The following is a 26,921-nucleotide window of genomic DNA, read 5'->3' as shown; positions in this document are numbered from 1 at the left end:
ATTAGTATCCTTTCAAATCTTTTCAAACGAACAGCCATATGTGGCGCTAAGTAAAAGCTCCTTCGAGTATCCCACCATTCAGTTCCATATTCATATCCATTCTAGGGTTAAACAAAAATTAAAAGGACCTTTCCGTTGTGTGGTGCATTGAAAGAATGTATAACATGAGGACAATAATAGTAAGATCTAATTCCTTTTAATTCTTATTACTTGATGCCTGTAGTATTCTATCCGCAAGCTTTTTTCATGAACGTTTGAGAAAATTCAGGAAAAAATTATTCTGATTGATAACTAACGAGCTTGCCACCAAGTGGTGGAAATGCATATAGAAATGTGGCTGTGAGGATGGGATGCAGTTGACTGTTTGTCCCAGTCTCCCTGTTTTCAGCTGGCTTGACCATCCCTTTGATGCCTGCTTCATCTTATGGACCAACTTGCAGTTTGTAGCTTGAAATGTTCAAACATGCTGTTGGAGAGCCTGTAAAGAGAGCTGACTGCGCTGTCAACTGATAATGACACAAGAGCCCTTAACGCCGCAGCCCAGATGGTGAATGGTGCGCCTTATTGGACAGGGACATATATCACTCTGGCTCTGAGGGATCTGCACTGGCTGCCTATCAGTCACTGAGCCAATTTTAAGGTTTTGCTGATAACATATAAAGCCTCCAATAACTCTGGACCAGGTTACCTCAAAAACCATCTTCCACTCCATTGCCCAGTAAAGGCTAGGGATGGAAAGATCTGTCTGTTTCGGTTCTCTCAGTTTCTCAATTTTCCAATGTTAAATTCCCTTCTCTACATTTCTACAGCAATCTGGGATTTTTTTTAAAAAAATATCTTCATGACAATTCTCCACCATTTTAGTGTGAATTTCTCCAAATAAACATGTGGCAACGCAGCCAAAGCTCTGCTCATGGCCAGAGTTCGATTCCAACGAAAGGAGGAAGTCGAATCTCCAGTAAAAGGGGTCGAGGTCCACTCAGCCTTCCATCCATCTGTGGTTGGTAAAATGAGTACCCGGCATATGCTGGGGGGTAAAGAAAGGCCGGGGACGGAACTGGCAATCCCACCCCATATATATGGTCTGCCTAGTAAACATCACAAGACGTCACCCTAAAAGTCAGAAATGACTCACACTACAAGTGCGGGAACACCTTTACCTTTACCTTACACATGTTTGCAAGCAATTTCTCATCATTTCATGCCTTTTTGCATGTTATTTTCACTCATGTATTCATTTTTATGCACACTTTCCCCTAATATATGCATTTTTGTAAATGTTGTTTAGTTGGTGAACTGCATCCCAAAATTCTAATCAATGCAAATTTTGAAGGATGGCTGTGTTTCGGTTCTCATATCGTTTTGGAAATTGCAAATTTGATAAATTCTGCTTGAAATGCGAACTGAATCAAAATTCTCACCCATCCCTAGTAAGGGCATTATGTTCAGTGAATTAAACCCAGTTAGTTTTGCCACAGCCTGATTTATTTATTTATTTTATTAGATTTATATACCGCCCGACTAGCATTAGCTCTCTGGGCAGTGAACAACAGAATATAAAAATACAAATGATGATTATTGGCTTGTGGTAATATGGAGGCAAGCTTTTTCACTGGTGTTCTGGAATGCCCTCCTTGCTGAAACATGAGAGGCTCTACCAGCATTGGCATTCCACTTGGCTCTTGAAGACCCACCTGTTTAGGCAAGCATTTCCCTACACTTGAACTTCTGGTTTTATTAACTGGCTGGATTGTTTGTTTTTAATGGCTTTAATTGACATGTTTTTAAATGGTTTGTTTTATTGTATATTTTAATTTAGGATGTGTTGATGTTCTGACTGAGCTGTAATTGAGCATTTTCATTATATATGCATTTTATAATTCATTTTATGCTGTAAACCACTTAGAGGTTAAGGTGCTGGACTACGACCTGGGAGACCAGGGTTCAAATCCCCACACAGCCATGAAGCTCACTGGGTGACCTTGGGTCAGTCACTGCCTCTCAGCCTCAGAGGGAGGCAATGGTAAACCCCCTCTGAATACCGCTTACCATGAAAATCCTATTCATAGGGTCGCCATAAGCAAGGATCGCCGTGAAGGCAGTACATTTCCATTTTTCAAACCATTTAGGCATATAAGTGGTATATAAATCAATAAATAATAAGAATAAGAATATACTGAGGGAGATTTTCCTAACAGATGTTCCCATAGAAACAGTGGTGCCTGGTGCCCATTGGGACTGGTGGGGTGGAAGGCAGAGAAGCCAAGCAGTAAGTGAGCCAGACCCAATGAGTGGCACAGCCAACTAATTCTAGGTTTTGTCCCTATCCTCCTTTCCCCTGCTAAGTTCTATGATGGCAACCCTGAGACTAAGAAGGAAGAAGCTGACACCCAGGGTCACCTCCTGGACTGGATGAAAGTAAGCAGATGGGGACAGGCTGAGGGCAATCAGCCCAAAGAACAGAAACAAGGCAGGTGCTGTGCTGATCTTGTTTTAGCAGGGAGGAAGCAACATTATTAAGACAGTTGATATAATTCAGATAGTCACTTGAAATATGTTTGGTTTACTTTGCAATTTTAGTTTCCTATAGTAAATCATTTTCTTTTGCTTCTGTTTCTGTGAATACAGTATGTGAAGTACAGCAACACTTTGAAAAATTTACACTAAAAAAACCCTCTAAAAACAATTGTGGAATAATGGCTCTGACTGTTCTGCAGAATAGTCTCCAATGGACACGAGGAATGTCTCAGTTTGCACAAGATAAAACAGTGGAAGGTGAAATATATTCTAGCAAATTTCTAGATGTGCTCTATGTTTTTAATTGACCATGCCCATCTTTCCTTAAGTGGTTTAAGCATAGCAGGCTGAAAACATGCATCTTGGGCAGGCCAAGTTTGTTTTTTCCAACAGCTAGATTCATTGCTTAAGTAGCAACATATTGTAATCAGTCTGATTTTACATCAAACTGCAGTTTCAGATTCAACTGTTAATGAACCAAAATAGAAATAGAACATAACCTCCAATTTGAAACACAAAAGGCTGTCTTCACCATCATATGACATTGACCAATAAAAAGGCTTTGAAATTAATAAAAATAAATTTGACACAGATTTCTAGGATGAATAATGAGAGAAATATAATTTTCTAGGTTCGATTCTCTGTAGAAACAGTAGTAACAGGAAAGAAGCAAAGTAAGAACACCAACATACAAAAATGTAATTCTCCATCTTTGGAGATAGCAGATGTTGCCACCACTCACCACATGCTCAGAGGCACAGTACCAAATTCTTCTAAGCTACACAGGAAGTGGATTGGATTGTGAAAGACCAACCCAAATTGTGTGCATTTTGACAAATTTGTAGGGCAATTCAGTATCTCAGAGGTCAGGTCTCCTGCTCCCCTGGTGCATTCACTATAGCTGCCCAATTTCCCTGCTTTTTAAAGGTTGATAGAAATATCTGTTCGCTATAGGTACGTTCTTAAACTACAAGGATTTTTGCCTATTAGTGAATTATATGTAGATTTTGTGATTCTTATGAGACTGTTTTCATAGTTTTGTGTAGTAAGAAACCTTGGGGACCCTGCTGGGCAGCAAGCAAGGCAGGTTACACACATTAAATCTATGACAAATATATAACATTTCAATGGTATGTAAATGCAGCTAACTGTAGTAGCTTGGAATCACTTTGTTCTTCTTGCATTTTTAGCGAGAGCATAATACTTAGCCCTACTTATCCACAGCATGGTCCCAATTTTAAATTTCTGTCTCTGTTAATTAAAGCTCACTGATAGCTTATCAAACTGATGGCTCGGGAAATTTAACATGAGTATTATCATTAGTGGTATTTAAGTTGGCTTAATAACATTAATGGAAATAATAAACATTAATGGAAAAGTAAATGATCCAATATCTTCTAGTATGGACAAGGTGTTGCATTGTTCTACTGCTCTGCTAATGCAGCTTGACAAATCTAATTTGTGTGAGGGGGCAAAAAGCATTACAAACCCAGATGACAAGGCAAGAGACCGCTGTCTTCCCCCCCCCTCAATCAAGGCAGTATAGGAAGCTGCCTGCCTTGCAGTGAGATTCGGGCTGAGTTGCTTTGCCAGTGTACCTATAAAGGGCAGCCAGGTTGGGCACTGGCCTGAGGGCCCCAGAGCTACAGGAGCCCCTGAGGGGCCCTCTGCTCCCCTTCCATGATCCACGCCCCCCCCACTTACCTGTCAGCCAGCTTTTTAGCATTGCCCTTAATAAAGATGGCGGCCGCAGCTTCCCTAAGGTACTGAAGCCGCTGCTGCCATCTTAGCTGATGGCAGAGATGTGCGCACATTGCACGCACATGCGCCATCAACAAAGATGGCAGTGGAGGCTTCATTCCCCTTAGGGAAACCGTGGCCGCCATCTTCATTAAGGGCAATGGTAAAGACTAGATAGGTAGGGGGGCCATGGGGGGAGCACGGGGGCCCGCACGCACACGTGTATGTGTGCGCACACACCCACCCACCCGGGGGCCAGGGCAAGCTGATGCCCAAGGGCCCCCGCATGCCTGGAGCTGGCCCTGACCCCTGACCTTGCCACTGTTCAGCCCCATCCAGGTAAGCTGTAGTGAAGCCAGTGTTGGGAGAGTGGCTCTGCCCCACCATACCAGCTGCTAGTAGAGCTACTGCTAATCCTAATGGAGATTTTTTCCCCCCCGATTTCTATAAGATTGCAGTCTTGCTGCCCAACCCTATACACTTAGGCATCCTTGAGCCTGTGAATTACATAAATTTACGTGCATCTAACTTGGCAGAGGATTGCACCGTAAGTTTCTTAATCTTTCAAGCATGATCCCTCCTTTTCCCCTTTAAATGTCTTGCCCTTACTATCTCAGCGTGAGTGAGCGCTGCAGAACAGAACTGCCAAAGTACTCTGTATGTGGCTGGCCATTTTGTATTTTTCAGCTCCCTGTTCACAGTGCTACAGTTTTGGCTGAATTGTTAGTCACAAGGACACGCTACATGCCTCTCCAAGCCTTCCACAGGTGCATTAGGTAGCAGCCTTTAAAACTGTAATTTGCATTTGTGATTAGGGATGGGGCAGAAATTAAATTCAGTTCCCATTTAAAGGTGAACCTACTAAATCCACACTTTCCAAAACAAGAACTTTTGTCACTGTAATGTTTATCTGTATTTTAATTTTTTTACGTTTTATGATTTAACATTGTAAACAGTCCTGTTGTTTTATGATATGGTGATATAAAATTACTTTTTCATTTATTTTTATAAATGGTTTTAAATATTGTATTATTTTGATTGATGGTTTGTTTTTAAATATACCACTTTGATTGATGGTTTATTTTACTGAGTGATATTGGAAGCTGCTTTATGATCACTCAGAGGTGAAAAGCGGTCTACAAATACTGTTACTCAAAACTTATTGAAAGTTGTGAGACATTTCCCACATTCTAGTTTGATTTTGGAATATTCCAAAATAGAAACAGCTATTAAAGTGAAGAACTTCTGGTATGCACCTTAAAGAAAAGTGTGGTCCTTCAGCCTCTACAAACCTCTGGGAAGTCCGATTCTGTAGTTGTCCTAAAAGGTCATTAACGAAAGACAAGGTGGTGTAGTGCTTAGAATGTCAGACTAGGACCTGGGAGACCAGGGTCCAAATTCTCTCTCAGTCACAAAGCTCACTGGGTGGCTTTGCGTCAGTCACCAGCTCTCAGCCTAACTTACCTCTCAGGGTTGTTGTGAGGATAATATGGAGAGAGGGAGAACCATGTGTTCACCTTGAGCTCCTTTGAGGAAAGGTGGGGTATAAACAAAAAAATTAAATCAATGATCTAATGCGCACTTAACTCCACATGGGAGCAAGCTGTTAGTGCTATTTCTCTCTGTGGAATCTAGACCTCCTTGGCCATCAAATACCTACAGCTCATATATTGTAAGCCCCTGGGGGTAGGGATTTGTCCTCTCATACTTTAGGAAATTCCTCTAATCCCCCTGAGAATATTACTAGGACTACATCTCAGTGTGAGGGCACATCAGAACATCTGAGTGTCCGTGCTTTCAGGTGCCATTCATTCACATGCCAACAAACCCAGGTTACACAATTATAGTTGTTTGGGATGTCTTGCACAACAAACCCACTTCCCAGAAATATTTTTTTATCCATAAAGGAAAGTACAGCAGAAGCTGCAATAACACTTGTTTTGACTCAACAACTGCCTCACAAACAAATCAGAATGAATGCTTATTAAATAGCCAACATCTTTTAATGTCCCTTAAAACAAATCAGGACGAATGTTTAATAAACAAGTGGTCTGGAAGAACCCAGGCAGGCTTGAACTCCAATGCTTTATTCTTAAAGGAGCTATCTCCACCGAATTTATTTTTGATTAAAGTCTAGAAAGGCCTTTCTTTTTCTGTCCAAGAGAGGCTGGGGGTAGGGAGGCTATCCTGGCCGCTTTTAATTTTTTTATATTATGACTTTAACTGTTAAAATATTTTTATACCGCCTTTCGGCTAAGCCCCTTTAAAACAACATATTACAATACAAAAAAAGCGGTATTAAAGTGTTCAATATCAAACTAAAGCGTGAATAAAAATGATTTTTGCTGCTCATCCAGAAGGGGGGGGGCATCCCTAACCTCCTACGTCTAACCGGGGTGCTGCTCGAGGCCCGGTTCTCGTTGGCTCTAGGACCCAGCAGGCTCCCGGCGCGCTCTTCCCAGGGAGCCGGCGGTGGCGGCGGCTGCTCCCGCTGTCCATGCCCATGTATGCGCCGTGGGGTCTAGCTGGCTGGGGCTGGACGCTGCGGGTGACTGCGCTCCATTAATAGCAACGGGACAGGCCGCCGCCACGACGAGGCTTTTGCAAAGCCGGCACCACCACCACCAGCAGCTCCGCCAGAAGAGCCATGAGCTCGGAGAACAGTTCCGAGTCGGAGGGGCTGGAGAGGTTCCAAAGCCCAGGCAAAGGCAGGGGGCTGCGGGCACTGCGGCGCTTCGCCGTCGGGGAGCTGCTCTTCTCTTGCCCGGCCTTCACCTCCGTGCTGACCGTCAACGAGAGAGGCAACCACTGCGAGTGCTGCTTCGCCAGGTACTGCCCACCCGGCCTGCGTGCTTCCCGGCTCCCGGGCACAGGCCGAGCGAGAGGCAAAAGAAGCGAGGGGCAGGCTTTGCCTTTGCGGCGTCAGAGCCGGGGAATTCCCTGTGGGTCCTAGCACCGACAGAATTTGCGTCTCTCTCTGCGAAAGGCCCTTCCGGGTGCCGGGTAGCTACTGAGTTGAGAGAGAGAGGGAGGGAGGAAGGAAGAGGTGCCGGGGCTCAATGGGCCTATCTGGATCCTAGGCCCTCTCACATAAAAAATCTCCTGCCCAAGCTTTGATAATGTGCTGTGTGTTAGGGTAGCCGCCCCTCGCCCTGGGATATTATGAGTACTGTAGCTTTAACAAGCAGCATGAGAGACAAAAAATCAACAGGTGGAGAATCTCTTCCTGTCTCTAGATCCCTATTACCTGTTGAAATTCTAGCTGTAACCTTCAGCTATTTAAAGGCATAACAGCTCTGTTAGTTGGGAGAGAGAATGTGGCAACTCTAAAAGGGGGGGGGAGAAAGAAGGAATAGGTTAAAGAGGGATCGATGCTCAACAGCTGAATCCTGGGCTTAAAATGGGGTCCAGGATAAAGCTGTGGTTGAAAATAAAGCCATATTTTGCCGCCGCCCCTTTGCCTTGTCTCTTGCTCAGCCAGTACACTGCTTGGTAAGCAGTACAGTCCTTCTGTATAGTGAATGTTAATGGCCCTTTTGAATGGAGTGGTGACTTAGATGGAGAATCTGCAGGAATAAGGGTGCGGTGGTTATTACCTGGTGGTTGCCTTGGTAGTTACTGGCACACAGGCCACAAGTTCATTTAGTAAGCTTTTTAGTAAGCTTAACTCTCATTTTCCTTCAGTTCTTCTTTGGGAAGAATAAATAAAACACATCCCAATTTTTGTAGTTTGTAGTAATAATAATAATAATAATATTTAATTTGTGTGTCACCTATCTGGCAGATAGCCACTCTAGGTGACGTACATTAAAATGGGATAAAATAGTAGCTGGCTAAAAACAAACAAGTTCACTGCATCTGTGGCCAATAAGGGAATAAATAAAGGTTTATGGGGCAGTGAGTGGACTTAATCATTTAAACCAAATAACAGGTCTGTTATCTGTATTAAAATTTCTTAATGCAATCAACAGCCTGATCCTAGCTGGGCCTAAGCCCATAGAAATGAAGGAGTTTAGGCATATCTAACTGCATAGTTATGTGTCCTTTAAAACACAATTACTTTCCATTTATTTGCATTGTTACACTGGCATGAAAGAATATGTAAGCCCCAGAAACCGTAATAATTATGCAGAAAATTTTGCCTCTTCTCCAGTGGGATTTATATACTGGCATATAATTTTATGCAAGTTTTCTTTTTGTTGTTAAGAATAGCAAAACTGATGCTAGTTTTGGAGAATACACAAAGGCATAGTTTAGTTAAACCATGGTTTGTTGCTGCATTTGAACCCCATGTACCTACAAAATGTTCTCTGGGGCTGACATACATGGGTCTGACACCACAGTAAGAAGCTTGTTGGGAAACCAGAGTCTGTGCTGTGGTTTGCAGTTTGGGTTGAATTCACAGACGGTTGGGAAACCACAGTTAGGGCCATTGGACGACTTCAACAAATGGAAGTTGCACTAAGGAAATGAGGCTTTCTTTTCCTCCAGTGGCTGCTGCACCACGGACATGGGAGTGAACTTGGAATTTCTGAAGCTGAGTGCTGTAAGGAAGGAAAATGATAGCAAACAAACACCTCTGTATATGGTTTGCCTGTTTTTAAGTCTGGATGACCAAATAATGTTGTGGGTTCTTATCTATGGTTCACACCAATCATGGTTTTGTATTACATCTGAAGTTAGCCTGAGTCTGGCAAAGAGGACTCTGTAAATGGCGAATCTATAGAAATAACAGGATAGGTGGTAATCTTAGCAAGCAGAACTGCTCTGTCATGGGATCATGTCATTTTGAGACATAGTTTCAAACAGGTGTATTTTTAATTGGACTTGCCAGTGGAGGCCTCAGTATATTTAGAATTTCATCAGAGTCCCTTGGGCTTTGGAGTGATGGAGACACTCCTGCAAACATATCTTGGCACTGTAATTCTGAAATGTCCTTATATCAGTGACACTTTTATAATAATAATAATAATAATAATAACAACAACAATAATAATAATAATCTAGAAACAGCTGTCTGTGTCCTTAGGATCCCTAATCATTTAGTGTAAAGGGTAATATTAGAGTTGTTTTAGAATGCCCAGTTTTTAGAGGTCAGGTTTAGAGATTCTGTTATTCAGTTTTGATGGTTAAGATCAGGGGTGTGTGTAAACTTCACAATAAAATAAAACAAACTTTAGCACCCAGGTACTCTCAGTTCTATGCCAAGAAAAGCTGGATTCTGCTGTCTGTATAAATTATACAATTAAAAAAACACACTAATTCTGGCTTTTTTGTTACTTTGCATAATGTATTCTGTTTTGCTAACTATGGAATGGATGAAATCACTTAAGCCCCAAGCACAATTAATTTTATTTAGCCATATTTCTGGCTTCTCAGGTTTCATCAGTGACTGTTCACTCACACACTTTCAAACATATCTGTGTAATCGTGAGGACTATGAACCTGGTCCCTTTTGTATGTAGTTACTTTTTATCTGTTGGGGTTTTTTTTAAGCTTTGTTTCCAAAATGTGTTTAAGAGATCCCTGAATGAGGTCGTTTTGTGAGAAATTTTTGTAAACTTTTGTAAGGTGTTAATGTGCTCCTAGGTAGAATTATCTGGACCTATGGTTTTGTTGGCATAGACAAAACTATGTTAATTAGATACAATGTTTTTAATATTTGTCATGGAATGTTATTGTTTTATATTACAATAGTAAATTCAGGATGAATCTGGAAGTTTGCCTCTTTTTACTCTTTATTTCTCAAGTTTGGGTGTGACATGAAACTGATTTGGTCCCCTTCTTACTACGCATTACTAGATGCGTGCCCTCGGCGGCTCTCAGATTGGAATGCGGTTTTCTATCAATGGAATGTCAGGCTTGGCTGACAACCGTTAACTACTGGGTTAGAATTTCATCCGAATCCACGCCCAATCTAATAACTCTACTCTGGAATGACAATTGCCATTCCAAATGGAATTCCAAACTGGAATCGAAATTACGCCATATAGGCCTCTCAAAAGAGTATTTAAGATCTCAACCTCCTAAAGACGCATTAACAATAATCCGCTCAAGAATCAAGGACATCGATTATCAGATAACATTTACCCAAGCGTCTAAAAGATGTTCTCCACTATATCTGAATTTGAATCTCCCCCCTGAAAAATTAAGTATATACTTAGATCACCTCACAATCCCCAAATTTCGACAAGCGTTTTCAAAAGCAAGATTCAATGTTCTATACTCAGCGATTCTCGAAGGGAGGTTCAAGGGGATCTCATATGAACAACGCATATGCCCTTGTTATAGATATAGAAACTCTCTCCCATAGTCTTTTTGCTTGTCCCCTGTATTCACAACTTCGATCCAAATATCTCAAAGATCTACTGCTAAAAATTTCCCATAAGTCTCCAGAAGCATCAGTTGCATACCTCCTATCTGGTACTGATAAACAAAACACCATGCAAGTTGCTAAATATATTTATGCAATCCAACAGAAACGTAAGGGCCTCTCCCAGCACTAATCTTCAAATTCTGTTAACAACAGCCTTCCTAAAGTTATATTATATGCTCATCATTATGTACTATCTTTCTTTTGTATCACCCTCTCCTATGGGTCTATCAACTGTAAATAAAGGTTTGATACTACTTGTCAAAAGTTTGATAACTTTGTCTTTAGTAGTAAGCTCTTTGTATACTGGATATGGTATCTTTGCCATCTGGGGAAATGGTTAAATGATGAAACAATATTTGATGTAGCCCAAATGTTGCTCCCAGTAAATATGCATCTTATAGGGGAGTTAACTGTATCAGAAGATAAACTGATATACTGTATCATTAAAAGTATGTTGATAGGATTCTCATGGCTAGAGTGATGTGATATTATATCTTATTTATAAAATAGTCGTAAGTGCTGGGTACTGTACAAAATTGGAAATAACGCAAGTCCTGCTGTTGAGATGACAGTTTTGCAGGGATGCTATAAATAGAAAAATAACTGTGAAGGCAATATGAAAATAGAATGTTCAGCTATAAACTCTTTATGCTGCTACATAAATAAATATTATTGTAAGCTACTATATCTGCATATGGCCTATTTCATAGTTCTTTCTTATCACTTACAGAGGCAATGTTGGATGTAATGATAAATCATGGAGTGAGCCTTGGGCTTGTGTGCTCTCCAGTTTCTTCCTCTGATGCAGCCGTGAGGAAAAGATTGGAAACTGTTTCTTCTGTTGTAGATTAACCTCCATTTAGTGTGTTGTCCAAACCCTTACCTAAGGTTAATATTAACTATGGCTAGTGAAAACAAACTAGTTTGGTAAACTGTGGTTTGAAGTTGGCTTGTTTTCACTAACCATAGTTAGATGACATGACAGACTGTGGTTAAACTAAATTAGAAGTGGAAGTTTCTAGTCTCCCTGCAGCTGCACCAAAAGTGGAGGTGTAGTGTGTGAATCCAAGTTTGTTGAGGCTTATTCTTGTAGCACTAAACTATGGCTTAGCATTATGCCTGAAAGACTGTCCAGTAATTTACTTTTTCAACACTAGTAAATTAGTGTTAGCTTTAACTTTAGTGCTAGCTCCTAATTGCAGCACTAAGGAATGACTCTGACATCACTTTTACTGCATACACACCATAATAAATTGGACACAGAACTGTGTGAAAAATGGCCAAAGACCTGAGTTTGTGACCCAACCTGGTTCAGACATTTAGGGTTACTTCAGTTTTACATGAAACCATGTAAATATAACCATTGTGCTAGCCACAGTAAGAACCTGTATCATGGTTTGTAGCACTCTGGTGTTTCTGGAAAAAAACAAACCCTATGTAAATCAGTTTGCATCTGGAAAAAAATTGGGATTCCCTAGAGAGCAATGTAATTTAGCATGTGCAGAACAAGCTAGAATATTGAACCAAGGTTTGACATTAGTTTACTGGCCTGTCGTATTCTGAAGCTGGTCACTAATTTCCCGGTTTGGATAAAATGGGAAACTATAATTAGTTAGAAGCTTCCTGTTTTGATTGATGGCTTGCATCCCTTCAAAGAGGTACAGTTTCCAGAGTGGTTAAACAGTCAATCCCTCTTCCCAGGGAACTCTGGGAATTGTAGCTCTGAGAGAGGAATAGGGATCTCCTAACAACTTTCAGCACCCTTAACAATCTATAGTTTCCAGGATTTTTTGGAAGCCATGATTGTTTAATGAGGTATGATACTACTTTTAATGTATAGTGCAGATGGGGCCCAAGTCTCTTGCTGTCCCCAAGCTGCCCTTTCTCCATGTGCACCTAGCCCACTCTCCTTGGCTGTTTATACAGAATCTCTCTCCCTGGTCACTCTGTTGTAATTATTTAATATTGTTACGTACTCCCCAGAAAATGATAGTTACACACTTCCCCAAGATGCTTTCATTTTTTAGCTTTCTCCAAACTTTATGTATTTAACAATTTCTGTAATATTGTGCTTAATCATTAAAACATCTGAGCAGTTCACATAAAATATACATTAAAATTACTGATAAAATCAGAAGTTAAAAGCAAGTTAGCCTAAAAAATTCAGTATAAAATCAGCATATTTAAAATTTGCATTATGAAATGAAATTACCTATTAAAATACATGCCAAATTTACATGTCAAGGGTAGGCTTGCTTAAACAAAAAAAAGTTTTTAACAGGCACCAAAAGCAGTACAGTAAAAGTACCTGTTAAACATTGATGGCTTTCAAAACATTCTAGAGTGATTGCTGCATCAAGAAACCATCTGACAACTCTGACAACTAGCTGCCATATAGATGAATCCCCTGGATTATTAAGACATGCTATTAATATCTTTTTGTGAAATCCCAGACTATGATCAGATACTGCTTTTAAGGTAGCCCATAATGATAGTCCAACCCACAGTAATCTGACAGTAATCTTCCAGCAGTATCTTAAATTTAGAACTGAGATGGTTGTAGAGAAAGGTTGGATTGTTTTGTAAAGATGTCTTGGAGGTTGTATGGCTAAGACCATTGGGAAATCCCTATGACTGCACTCAGGTGTGATGTGTTGCATTGCAGTATAGCACAGTAGGTTTGATGCAATGCAGTGTGCTTTACAACTAAGCTTGAGAACTTATTTCTGTAGACACTGTGTAGAACTGTCCTAATGGGGGATGGTATTTATAACAACTGCTTTATGATTTATCAATTGTACAGTATAGAAAACCATCCTCAAAAAGAGGGCTATACATTGAGTTTCTTGGCTGCAGAAAACTCAGCATGTTAAATAACTTTCTCCAGCATTTAGGGCTTCAGGGACTGGGAGTGTTACAATAGTTTTTTATATATGCATGTTCCAATAGAAAAGGAAGCCTTTAAGCTTCTTGACAAATAAAAGCAATGTACTTTATTGAATCTGTTAGACAAATTACATCATTGTGCCTACTAGATTCAGTCCATTGCAGTGTGCAGAATACAATTAAAATGATACTGTGCACTCCAGGAATAACTTCCTTTTTATATGATAGCTTGATAAAGACTTGCTCAAAAAGAGAAATAAAGGCTGATGCATACAACTATTTTGTATATTTAGAAGTCAACATAAATTGAGTTCTTTTTAGCAGAGCTTTGGTATATTGTACTAGTGAATACTCCACCATTTGTAGTGATCACAGTTCAGCTATTCAGTGTGGTTGAGATGCCTGCTGTTCATAATTTCACATTATTTGTATATTGCCATAAAAGTTAAAAATAAAAAATAAGTTTCAAGAACCCTATTTAAAAAAAGAATAATCAAGCTATAGTTTGTTGTTGTTATGTGCCTTCAAGCCGATTACGACTTATGGCGACCCTATGTGACCTATAGAGCATCTGTCATGACATGCTGTATTACAAAACTAAATAAATAAACCAGCAATAGCAAAATATACATTAGTACAGCAATGCTAAAACCACTGTAGGCCTTTAAATGATCTTAAAATACCTGGGAAAACAACAGTTGTCATCTGGCACCAGAAATACCATAATGTAGGTGCCAGACTAGTCTCTTTAGGAAGGGAATTTCACAGTTGGAATACCACCACCAAAAAGGCCCTTTCTGTGGTAGCCCCACACTGTACCTCATTTAGCAGAGGCATACTGAGAGGGATTGCTGAGGATCTTAGGATCCGTTTAGTAAGTGTGAGATGAGGCAATCCTTCAGGTAACCTAGCCTCAGGTGGTTTAGGGCTTAAGGGTTTAATTCAGTGTAGCGCTAAAGTGAATGTTCCATCAGTTCAAAGATTTCTCTTTGCACCACAGAACATTCTTCCCCTCTCCTCCCCCTATGCCCTCCATCACTTCTAGGGATTGCCCCTGTTCGCTGGAGCAGATCTGATGAAAGTGTGGTGAGGGGAGATCCCCTTGTACAGTAATATTCAGTAGAACTTCCTAAAAACTAAATATAAAAATGAGATAAAGCAAAGGTATATATCCCAAATAAATCTGAGCAGTGTTCAAAACAGGGAATTAAAAATTAAGAATCAGCATCCAGGAAAGCTTGGGTGTACATAGATGGTTCTAAGTGGCATATAAAAGCAATTACTGTCTCTGCCTCACAAATTACCTGAGGGAAGACATTCTGGAAGTTATCATGACATCATGGCTGTAGTTTGGAGATGCTTCCATTACATGGGGAGAAAAAAGGCAGTTCTTAGAAAGCAGCTGGAAATCAATGAGGGCCTAAAGGCCTTGGAACCAACTCACCTTCCTTGAGTATTTTTGCCTGGTTGGACAACCTCTTATAGCCTCTTGCTTGTCTGGATAGAGGATAGAGAGGTGTGTGTGTCTGGCCCTTGCCTACTGGGAGCATGATGTGTTCCCTGGAAGGTCGCCCAGAAAGGAATGTGGCCCATAGGCTAAAAAAGGTTCCTCACCCTGGCCTACAGGATAATCATCACCGCCGTCACTTATAGAATAACTATGAGACCCACTTTGACAATATCGCCGGTCCCTAGTTCATGGACCAGGTCAGCCATTGCATGCTGCAGTGCTAACAGTTATCATATTTGTGTTGTTTATTATCACTGGGAAGGCATGACAGTTGTGTGTATTGTCTCCTTTTAAGGAAAGAAGGATTGTCGAGGTGTGGAAGATGTAAGCAAGCTTTTTACTGCAACGTAGAATGCCAGGTGAGTATTGCAACAAGTGTAAGGGAAAAAAGGTGTAACTGATACTTATTCCTAACATTTGTGTACTTTCCCTTCAATTTAAGAATGTCCAGGGCAGTTTACAGCAGGTAAATATGAGGATTTGTGAAGATTCTATAAAACAATAACCCATCAGGCTCAGGGATTCTAATGGAATGTTGAGAGTGACTGCATGGGCAGCAGGGGAGTGCTGTTCAGGGTTGGTGCCACTGCAGGATTGTAGTCATTGCCTGAATAATTCTAGGAATTTGGAAATTGCCGTAATGAGTCACTGAGGATCAGCTGTGCTGGGTCATAGTACCGCTGAACCATTAGATTAGGAGACTGCTACATGGCCCTAATTGCTTCAGAAGCTTCTGCCTTCTTTAAATATACCAGATGGTTTAAGATTATTTCAATAGGCTGGTGAGGAAGCTAGTGCCTAGCTGAGCAATCAGAAATAAAGGCTGGATTTAGCTTTTGTGGGGAAGGGAAAGAATCTGTTTGCAAATGTACTATCACTGCTAATAGTAATGATAATAGTGTGTTCTGACGCCAACTGTGCTTTCACTTGGTTAGTCATATAGGTTCATTACAGGGGCAAAGGAAGCTACAAAAAACCTATTCTGATGAATTCACAGTTGCTTGTAAAGCTTTAATGCACAAACGCACAGGCTTCTAACCTTGTTTTGTGGTTTTTCTAGCTACTTTAGCACTTTCCCACCTACTCTCATTAATAAAATCTAAGAGTTGCCTTTGCTACATCAAAAGGGTGTGTCTGTGTTTTAGTCCTTGTTCCCCAGACTGTCTTTGAGCTAATTCTGGGGTGGGAAACATTTTTTTCCAGAATGAGGGAGACATTCTTGCCTGGGCAACCTTCTGGCGGCCACATGCCAGTGGTGGGCAACACCAGGGTCAAAGGCAGCCAGAGCAATGAATGCAAATGTTATTTTTCTACTATAAGCTACTTTCTTCACAAGGTGTGGGTAACCTTTGGCCATCCAGGTGTTGCCGAACTACAACTCACGTCATCCCTGGCCGTTGGTTATTCTGGCTGAGGCTGATGGGAGTTGTAGTTGAATAACAACTGGAGTCCCAGAGGTTCCCCACACCTGTACTATGCAAACCTGCCCCATCCTACATCTAGGCAAGCAAGAATCTTTATCAGAGTTCAAGGACATGTTCCAGCCAAGGAAAACCACTCAAAAGATATAAAGTGAGACTGGTGTGGGGTGTAGCCCAGGGAGAGAGGATATGGACTCAGGAGGGTGAGTGGCTAGGGCAGAATTCCGAGGGCCAGATAAGAGAGGCTTGGAGGGCCACATTTGACCCTTGGGCTTGAGATTTTCAACCCCTTGACTAATTCATGCAACTATTTTTTATTATTTTGCTGCTGTGTCTTCCACTGTTGACACACATGTATTTGGACCTGCCTTCATTTTGAGCTGGCTCGGGCAACTGACATGGGCAGCTAACCTGCCCCTTGCTTTGAATACAGAAATATGCATTGTGACTGATTGTACCAGTCTCTTGATCAGAATCTTCTAGTCCCATATAGACTGAATGAGTTTGTAACGAGTTTCCTTGGCAGTCTGTGGCATTGGCTTAATTTTATGCAGCTCTGAGTCTAATTTCATGTGTGTGTGTCCTGAATATGCTGCCAATCAATTTCGCTAGGTGACTCAAAGAACAATTCCTTTTAAGCAGTGGAGACTAGTGGCTGAGGTTTCAGCGGGGCGGTGGATCCGCTCCATTTTTTAGTCCAAACTTTCAAGGAGCTGTCCCAGATTCCATTGCTTTTAAGAGAACTGGAGGAACCCCAGGAGAAGAAAAAGTGTGTGTATGAAATGGGGGAGGGGAAGTTGATATGCAGGGATGGGTAACCTCAGACCCAGGGGCCAAATGCGGCCCTTCAGGCCACACCCTTTCCCTGGGCCATACTGCTCAATCTGTGTCCTCATCAAGTGCTTTTGCCTGGCTTAAATATGTACTTGATCTGTGTTAATGAGTCTTGCTTGCCTGGATGTGTATGTAGAAACCTCTGAATTTTATGTGGCTGGAACATAGCCTAATGTACAAAGATAAGAGTCACATCCATTGCTGCACATGCTTTTTGTCTTGGGCCCTGCCCAGCCCTGGCATGCAGTCCCCAGAAGGTTGCCCACAAGGGAAGGTTGCCCTTGGGTTGAAAAATGTACCTCATCCCTGGCGAAATGGATGGAGTGAGGGAAGGAAAAGCCCTTTGCAAGCAATCAGTTGAGACTGCTAGAAAGAGTGATTTGTCCCTCTCCTGACAGTCCTTTGAGAAAGAGGAAGAAAAAGAGGGGGGAGCAAGAGAGAAAAGGGATGAATCCACCTATCACTGCCTCCAGCCCTACCCACCACCAGCATGCGGCCCCTGACAATTACCCCTGAGGGAATGCAGTCCTCAACAGAAAAAAAAGGTTCCTTCCTTCTGCTATAAGGTGTCAACTGTATGTGTAATCCACAAATAATCTTTTACCCCTGACTAGTGATTTGGTCCCAAAACTTACCTGAAAACAATCAAAGCAGGCATGTGAATAATATAGAATTTGTTGGCCTTCCCATCCTCTCTGGAGCAGCTTCTTCTTCTTGAGCTAGGCTGGACTGCTGGAATCTTCTCAGAGAAGCCAGCTCACCCTGAAGGGTACTTACTGAGCATACTCTAATAGCTGGTTCTAGAAAGAGAGGGGGAGGGTCATAGCCACACCCAAACATAGGCATGCTGGATTTACCATTCTTTTTAACAATGTTGGTAGCAACAACTGAACCATGGATTACACGTCTTGGATCACGTCTACACCATGGATCATGTCTTGTGCCTCTGGGTCTGTTTGTATTGGCATATGCATTTGTGTGCACCACAAATACCTGCTCTTAGATGTTGCCTCCAAATTCCTCTCCATAAATTCTTATTCCTCCTAGATATTTTGGAGTCTGGCTCTATAGAAATGTGCAACTTATTCCTTGTATAATTTATACAATATGCATTTGTATTTTTTTTGTTCTGCTTCTTTTAAAACTTTTTTACAATAAATTCCTGTTATGCTTTAAAAAAGAGGTCTTTGCATGAAAATGGCTTTCTTTTGTATTTGAATTTTAAAAACAACAAAGCCAGCCACCACCATCTCACCAGCAAACCTTTTTTGAAACTGAGGGGGTTGTGACATAGCATTGAGAGTTTGTTGTTCGAGGGGTGGGGGTGAGTAAAAGGCAAATACATGTCTAAAGGCAATTCCATTTGACACCATCATTAGAATTTTTTAGGCGTCTTACAAGGCCACCCTCTTCATATATGCTTTTGGCACTATGTAATTTTTATTCCTGCTGTAGTTTTCATTGGTCTCTGGCTTCTGTTTTCTATATGTTTTGCTGTCTTTATGTTGTTGGTTTGATTGTTTTAAAAAAATAAATCTTGAGCATTGTTTTAAGGGAAAGGTGGGTCATAAATTTCCTAATAAATAAAGTAGCTCTTTGGATCCTGACCACCACCATCATAAATAATAGCAACAACATAAGTGTTGGGAATCTGTGGCTGTCCTGACATGGTGGACTCTGACTCCAATTAGCTCCAGCCAAATGTCCAATGGTCAGAGATGATGAGAGTTGTAGTCCAGCAACATGTAGAATGCAGTATGATTCCCAACCCTGAGTTATAGACGGCTCTGTTTTAGTCCTATGTGCCTGTGTCAGCTTGTTATTTAGCTGCTCAAGGTGAGTCCTTGAGTGCCTGTAAGGCTGTTCTAACAAAGCAGTCTTCCAAGAATGAAGACTCTTCTATCAGGCTCTCTGGACATTTAAAAGTTGCAGAAAAGTTGAGATTTATATTCAAGACTTACGACGTTCAATTATATAATGATTTCTTAAAGCCCTTCCTTCAAGTCACGATGTGAGATGCAATGCATTATTCAATAGGACTTCAAGAATCTTGATCTTTATGTTTTGAATGTACCAGTATTGATCCTATATTTCTTCATCATTCTGTATGAAATGCTTACGGGTTTTTGCTCCTTGCTTGGTAGAATACTTCTCTTCAGTATTTTGGGGATCCTTCCAAAGCACTATAAGAACATTGCCGGCACCTAATTCTTTTTCAAAGTGCTGGTATAGCACAGTGGGGAGGAAAGCCTGGCTGGGAGTCCAGAGTCTGTGAGTTCAAATCCCCGCTCGTGTCTCCTGGGTGTTAAGGGCCAGCTAAAGATCACCCCCACAGTGAGTGGCTCAGGGGTTACGTGCCCTGCCACCTGTGCAGCCGTGGGCAAGCTGCATAGTCTCAAAGAGCCCAGTTGGCCCTCAGCTGGCAGTTGCGGACAAGGAAGGGGCTGGCTTGTGCAGCTGTGGCAAGCTGAGCAGGCCCTATCCAGCTTGGGAGGATTAGTCTCAGAGGGAGGCAATGGTAAACCCCCTCTGAATACCACTTACCATGAAAACCCTATTCATAGGGTAGCCGTAAGTCAGGATCAACTTGAAGGCAGTCCATTTCCATTTTCCAATTCTTTTTCAAAGTTACCTTCAAGCATTATGCTCTTTAGAATCTAGTCTCTGCTGACTCTACGTGCTGCACCGACAATCTGTATCACATTTTCATCCTTGCCTTCTTCAAATACATTTGTTGTTTTTTTAGTGGCTCATTGTCTTGCAGTTGAGGAGGACAATGGTACCTTGATACAAAACTTGTAGGACTGTGTTGTATGGCAAATGTTTCTCTTTCAGACCTCCACGGAAGGGAACACTTTTTGGTTTGGTTTTCTTCAAGTCATGGAAATGATAAAAATTTAATCAAGTAGTTGAAGAGTGCTATCATATCTCCCCTCAGTCTTCTCTTCTCAAGGCTAAACGTACCCAGTTCTTTCAGTCTCTCCTCATAGGGCTTTGTTTCCAGTCCCCTGATCATCCTTGTTGCCTTCCTCTGTACCTGTTCCAGTTTGTCTACATCTTTCTTAAAGTGTGGTGTCGAGAATTGGACACAGTACTCAAGATGAGGCCTAACCTGTGCCAAATAGAGGGGAGCTAGTACTTCACATGATTTGGAAACTATACTTCAGTTAATACAGCCTAAAATAGCATTTGTCTTTATTGTAGCCACATCTCACTGTTGGCTCATACTCAGCTTGTGATCAACACAATTCCAAGATCCTTCTCACACGTAGTATTGCTGAGCCAGGTATCTTCCCATCTTAAAATTGTGCATTTGGTTCCTTTTTCCTAGGTGTATAACTGTGCACTTATCCCTGTTAAATTTCATTCTGTTTTCAACCCAATGCTCCAGCCTATCTAGATCACTTTGAATTTTGTTTGTGTCCCCCAGGATATTAGCTCTCCCTCCCAATTTTGTATCATCTGCAAATTTGATAAGCATTCCCTGCATTTGCCTTTTTTGCAGCCACTTCACACTGTTGGCTCATATTCAGCTTGTGATCAACAACAATTCCAAGATCCTTCTCTCATGCATATTGCAGAGCCAAGTATCCCCCATCGTATACCTGTGCACTTGGTTTCTTTTTCCTAGTGTAGAATGTTGCACTTATGCCTGTTAAATTTCATTCAGCTAAATGCTCCAGCCTATTGAGAGCCCTTTGAATTTTGTTTCTGTCCTCCAGGGTATTAGCTATCCCTCCCAATTTTGTATCATCTGCAATTGATAATCATTACCTGCACCTCCTCATCCAAGTCATTAATAAAAATGTTGAAGAACACTGGGCCCAGAACCAAGCCTTACAATACCCCACTCGTTACCTCACCCCAGTTTGAGAAGGAACTCTTTGATAAGCGCTCTTTGAGTACAATTCTGTAGCCAACTGTGGAACCACCTGATAGTTGTGGTTACTAATCAAAAGCTTTGCTGAATTTGAAATATATTATGTCCACAGCATTTCCACAATCTATCAGGAAGGTTACCCAGTCAAAAAATGAGATAAGATTAGTCTGGCAGGATTTGTTCTTCTGGCAGGATTTGTTCAATGCAGTAATCACTGCATTGTTTTCAAGGTGCATACTGATTGACCACTTTATAATCTGCTCCAGAATTTTCCCAGTGATTGTTATCAGGGTGACTAGTCTGTAGTTCCCAGGTTCCTCCTTTTCGCCCTTTTTGAAGATAGGGACAACATTATTGTCCTCCAGTCATCTAGCACTTCACCCATCCTCCATGATTTCACAAAGATAATAGATAGTGGTCCCAAGAGTTCTTCAGCCAGTTCCTTCAATACTCTAGGATGCAGTTCATCGGAGATTTGAACTCATTCAAAGTAATTAGGTATTCCTTATTCATTTGTCTATCAGTCTCAAGCTGCAATCCTGCCCCTTCATCTTCATGTTTGCCGGGAGAGTCATATACAAAGTAGGAATTAAGCATTTCTGCCTTTTCATTGTCATCTGTTATCATTTTGCCATCCTCAGCGAGTAGCTGTACCACCATTTCTTTTCTCTTGTCTTTTACTATGCATGTACCTGAAGAAAGCTTTTTTGTTGCTTTTAACATCCCCTGCTAACCTCAGCTCATTCTCAGCTTTAGCCTTCCTGACACAATCCCTGCAATTCTGTGCTATATTCTTGCTGGGTGTATTCTTGCTTTGTGGCCTGGCCTTACTTCCACTTCCTATATGAATCCTTTTTTTGTTTTTTGATTTCAGGTCATCTCTAAGCTTTTTGTGAAGCCACATTGGCTTCTTCTGCTGTTTTCACCCTTTTTTCCTTGTTAGAATTGTATGCAATTGTGCCTTTAGAATTTCGTTTTTTAGAAACTCCCACCCATGTTGGACTCCTTTTCTCATTAGGGTTGCTTGCCTGGAACCTTGCTTATCATTGTTCTGAGTTTATTAAAATTGGCTTTCCTGAAGTCCAGGGTGTGCATATGGCTACTTCCAGTTTTTGCCTCTTTTAAAATCAGGAACTAGAGTTCCTGTAACTGCCACTTCATCCACCAAGTCACCTCTGTTGGTTAGAATCAAGTCAAGGATAGCTGATCATTTTTGTTCCTTCCTCCACTTTCTGTAAAAATTATCTCCAACACAAGTCAGAAATTTCTTGGAGGGGCCGTGTATGGTGGAATTTGTCTCCCAACAGATATCGGCGTAATTGAACTTCCCCATTATTACTATATCATGCCTCCTCGAAACATTGGCGATTTACTTTTCAAAAGTTTCATCCGCAACTTCTCCTTGATTGGGTGGTCAGCAGTAGACTCCAACCACCATGTGCTTTTATTCCTGGCCCCATTAATTTTAATCCAGATACTCTTGGTGGGGCCACCAAGCTCATTCTCCTGTATTTCTGTGCAGGGACATACATTTTTAACATATAATACGACTCCGCCTCCCTTTCTAGTCCTTCTGTTCTTTTTGAACAAGTTATATCCTTCAACTGCTGTATTACAGTCTTGGGAGTCATCCCACCATTCAGTTATACCTATCAAAAGCACAATAAAAGAAGCTCAACTAGAGTGTATACTGCAGATCAGGAAAGGTACCACCAGGGCCAAGAGGGCGCCAGCATGGTTAATGAGCAGAGCAGGGCCAGCTCCAGGCATGCTGGGGCCCTGGGGCATCAGCTTGCCTTGGGCCCCGGCATGTGTGCGTGTTCGCGTTCGCATGCCCCCCCCACCTACCTGTCTCCTGTCTTTTACTATTGCCATTAACCAAGATGGCGGCTGCAGTTTCCCTAAGGGGATGAAGCCTCCGCCGCCATCTTTGTTGATGGCATGCATGCATGCTATGCGCATGCATCTCTGCCATCAACTAAGATGGCGGCAGGGGCTTCAGTACTTCAGAGCAATGCTAAAAGGCAGGAGACAGGTAAGTAGGGAGCGTGGGGGGCCCGTGGATCGCCACGGATTGCAGAAGGGGACCAGAGGGGCTGCTGAGGGGCCCCCTGTTACCCTATAGCTCCAAAGGCCCTTGGGCTAGTGCCCCACCTGGCCACCCTTTAGAACCGGCCTTGGAGCAGAGTCAAAGAAGCTATTAGAGGCAAGAAAGCATCCTTCAAAAAATGAAAGTCTTGTCTGAATGAGGAAAATAAAAAGGAACACATTCTGGCAAAAGAGATGCAAGAAGATAATAAGGGATGCTAAAAAAGAATTTGAGGAGCACATTGCTAAGAACATAAAAGCCAACAACAAACAATTCTTTAAATACATTCAGAGCAGGAGTCTGTCTAGGGAGGCGATTGGACCCTTGGATGATAAGGGAGTCAAAGGTGTACTAAAGCAGGATATGGAGATTGCAGAGAAGCTAAATGATTTTTTTGCATTTGTCTTTACAGTAGAGGATATAGGGCAGATCCCTGAACCTGAACTAACATTTGCAGGAAGGGACTCTTGAGGAACTGAGACAAATAGTGGTGACAAGAGATGAAGTTCTAGGATTAATGGACAAAATAAAAACTGACAAATTGCTGGGTCTGGATGGCATCCACCGAGAATTCTCAGAGAATTCAAATGTGAAATTGCTGATCTTCTAACAAAAATATGCAGCTTCTCCTTCAGATTCACTTCCATATCTGAAGACTGGAAGGTGGCCAATGTAATACCAATCTTTAAAAAGGGATCCAGGGGGCATCGTGGAAATTACACGCTGGTTAGGGTAATGTCTATACCAGGAAAACTGGTGTAAAGTTTTATTAAATATAAATTAAACAAGCATATAGAAGAACAAGCATTGCTGAAGAAGAACCAGCATGGCTTCTGCAAAGGAAAGTCCTATTAGAACCTAATTCTAACCTATTAGAATTCTTTGAGGGTGTCAACAAGCATACAGATAGAAGTGGTCCAATAGACATAGTGTACTTAGACGTTCAAAACCTTTCGACAAGGTACCTCACTAAAGACTAAGCTTAGCAGTCATGGAATGAGAGGAAAGGTTCTCCTGTGGATAAGGAATTTGTTAAGGAGCAGGGAGTAGGAATAAATGGACAGTTCTCCCAATAGAAGACTATAGAAAGTGGAGTCCCCCAAGGATCAGTTTTGGGACCTGTGCTTTTAAAATGACCTACAGTTGAGGGTGAGCAGTGAGGTAGTCAAGTTTGCTGATGATACTAAATTGTTCAGGGTTGTTCAAACAAAAAAGGATTGCAAAGAGCTCCAAAGGGACCTCTCTAAACTGAATGAATGGGCAGTAAAATGGCAAGTGCAATTCAATGTAAACAAGTGTAAAGCTATGCATATTGGAGCAAAAAATCTTAATTTCACATCTATGTTCATGGGGTCTGAACTGGCAGTGACTGACCAGGAACAAAACCTTGGGATCGCAGTGGATAGCTCGATGAAGTTGACTTGGGAAAAAGGCAATTCCATGCTAGGGATCATTAGGAAAGGGTTTGAAAATAAATCTGCCAATATCATAATGGCATTTTATAAATGTATGGTGCAGCTGCAGTTGGAATACTGTGTGTAGTTCTGGTCATTTCACCTCTAAAAAGATATTGTAGAGTTGGAAAAAGTTCAGAAAAAGTCAACCGGAATGATCAATGGAAAGGAGCGACTCTCCTATGAGGAAAGGTTGCAGTATTTGGGGCTTTTTCATTTAGAGAAAATGCAAGTCAGAGGCAACATGATAGAATTTGCAACTAAAATTATGCGTGGTATAGAGAAAAGTTTTTCACCTTCATAACACTAAAACTCATGGACATTCACTGAAACTGAATGTTAGAAGATTCAGGACAGACAAAAGTACTTATTCACACAGCACATAGTTACACTATGGAATTCACTCTCTCAACAGCAGTGATGGCCACCACTTTGGATGGCTTTAAAGAAGATTAGACAAATTCGCAGAGGATAAGTCTATCAATAGCTACTAGTCATAATGACTGTGCTGTACCACCATAGTCAGAGGTAGTATGCTTCTGAAAACCAGTTGCTGGAAGCCTCGAGAGAATGCTGTTGCACACAGGTCCTTCTTGCTGGCTTCCCATGGGCATCTGGTTGGTCACTGAGAACAGGATGCTGGACTAGATGGGCCACTGCCCTGATCCAACAAGTTCTTCTTATGTTTGTTCAGTAGCATCTGAACTGGGGGGGGGAAGGTTCCCTATCCATGTGTTAGATTAAGAATGTGTGGCAGGATTCCATGCTACAGGAAAGAGAGGATGGTCTTGGGAAGCAAAATAAGGGCAAGGACCCAATCAAGACAAGGTACCCTAAGCTCTGACCATATTTGAAATTTGACTGTCAAGTGCAAAAACTGTTGGGTGCTAATTAAGTTCCATATGCTAATTAAGTTCCATAAAGTGGAAGATCCTAAGATATCAAGTTTCCTGCACTTGGGTCAGTACACCTGAAGTGCAGTGGAGATCCAGTATGGTGTAGTTGCTAGAGTGTTGGACCCTGGGAGACCAGGGTTCAAATCCCCAATCAGCTAGAAAGCCCCTTTAGGTGACTTTGGGCCAGTCACTGTCTCTCAGCCTAACCTTTCAACAAGGCTTTTAAGTTGAGACCTTATCCCAGTCTGTGTCTGTGTTGGAAGTGCTTTTTAATATATTTTTAACCTTTTTTTTTAAAGATGTCTTGAAAGCTTTTTATTTTTTTTTTAATAATTTTTATTCAAATTTTTCAAAAGACAAACAAAACAAAGTCAAAAAACATAACAATACAACAAAAAAAATAAAAATAAAATAGTTGACTTCCGATTTGTCACAGATCAGCTATAAGTATATAATATATATCAAACCTGTCCCTTAATACATACAAGATCACTTTTCTCCATAGGCTATCTTAATTAATCGTCAAATCCCAATATCATCATTTTGTTTTGATCTTTCAACAAAAAGTCTAAGAGAGGCTTCCATTCCTTAAGAAATGTGTCTGTCGATTTTTCTCTAAGTAGACATGTCAATTTATCCATCTCTACTAAGTCCATTAATTTCAATAGCCATTCTTCCGTTGTTGGTGTTGATTCCATTTTCCACATTTGTGCATATAATAATCTTGCTGCCGTAATCATATATAATATTATTCTTCCATATTTCTTTTCTATTTGTTTATCCATAAAACCCAATAAAAAAAATTCTGGTTTTGACTGAATATTTATCTTTAGAATTTTTTGCATCATCCTACCTATCTGTGCCCAAAATGATTTTGCCTTTTTACACAGCCACCCCATATGATAAAATGATCCTTCTTGTTGTTTACATTTCCAACAAACATTAGAAACATTACTATACATTTTTGACAACTTTTCTGGAGTCATGTACCAACAGTACATCATTTTATAGAAATTTTCTTTAAGATTATAGCATAATGTAAATCTCAAGCCTTTTTTCCACATATTTTCCCATTGATCCATTTGTGTGTTATAACCAAAATTTTTTGCCCACTTTACCATACACTCTTTTACTTGGTCTTCCTCCATATCCATTTTCAGTAAGAGTTTATACATTTTCGCAATTATATTTTCATCATTTGTACACAAACCTATTTCAAAATCAGATTTACTTATTTCAAACCCATACATTTTCTTGTCCATTTTATATCTTTCTAACAATTGTAAATAGGCAAACCATTGAGAACTATATCCTTCCT

The 26,921-nt window shown here is 41.0% G+C and overlaps 1 protein-coding gene across 2 annotated transcripts in view; it reads left to right on the top strand.

Annotated features, from left to right (window-relative positions):
- The first annotated feature begins 6,695 nt into the window (after positions 1-6,695).
- SMYD2 (SET and MYND domain containing 2) overlaps positions 6,696-26,921 on the top strand; it is a 55,242-nt gene continuing 35,016 nt past the window's right edge. The window contains exons 1-2 of one of the 2 annotated variants that reach the window (XM_061625216.1): positions 6,696-7,086; positions 15,325-15,388. In XM_061625216.1, the coding sequence (XP_061481200.1) occupies positions 6,905-7,086; positions 15,325-15,388 (246 nt within the window). In that variant the 5' untranslated portion in view covers positions 6,696-6,904. Of the gene's footprint in view, positions 7,087-7,642; positions 7,750-15,324; positions 15,389-26,921 lie in introns of those variants that run through there. The other variant, XM_061625217.1, reaches the window with a different exon arrangement.

Source organism: Rhineura floridana, chromosome 4, assembly GCF_030035675.1.
Source record: "Rhineura floridana isolate rRhiFlo1 chromosome 4, rRhiFlo1.hap2, whole genome shotgun sequence".
Lineage (NCBI taxonomy): Eukaryota > Metazoa > Chordata > Lepidosauria > Squamata > Rhineuridae > Rhineura > Rhineura floridana.
Note: the sequence above shows the minus strand (reverse complement) of the source record. Positions and strands in the feature narration are given on the sequence as shown.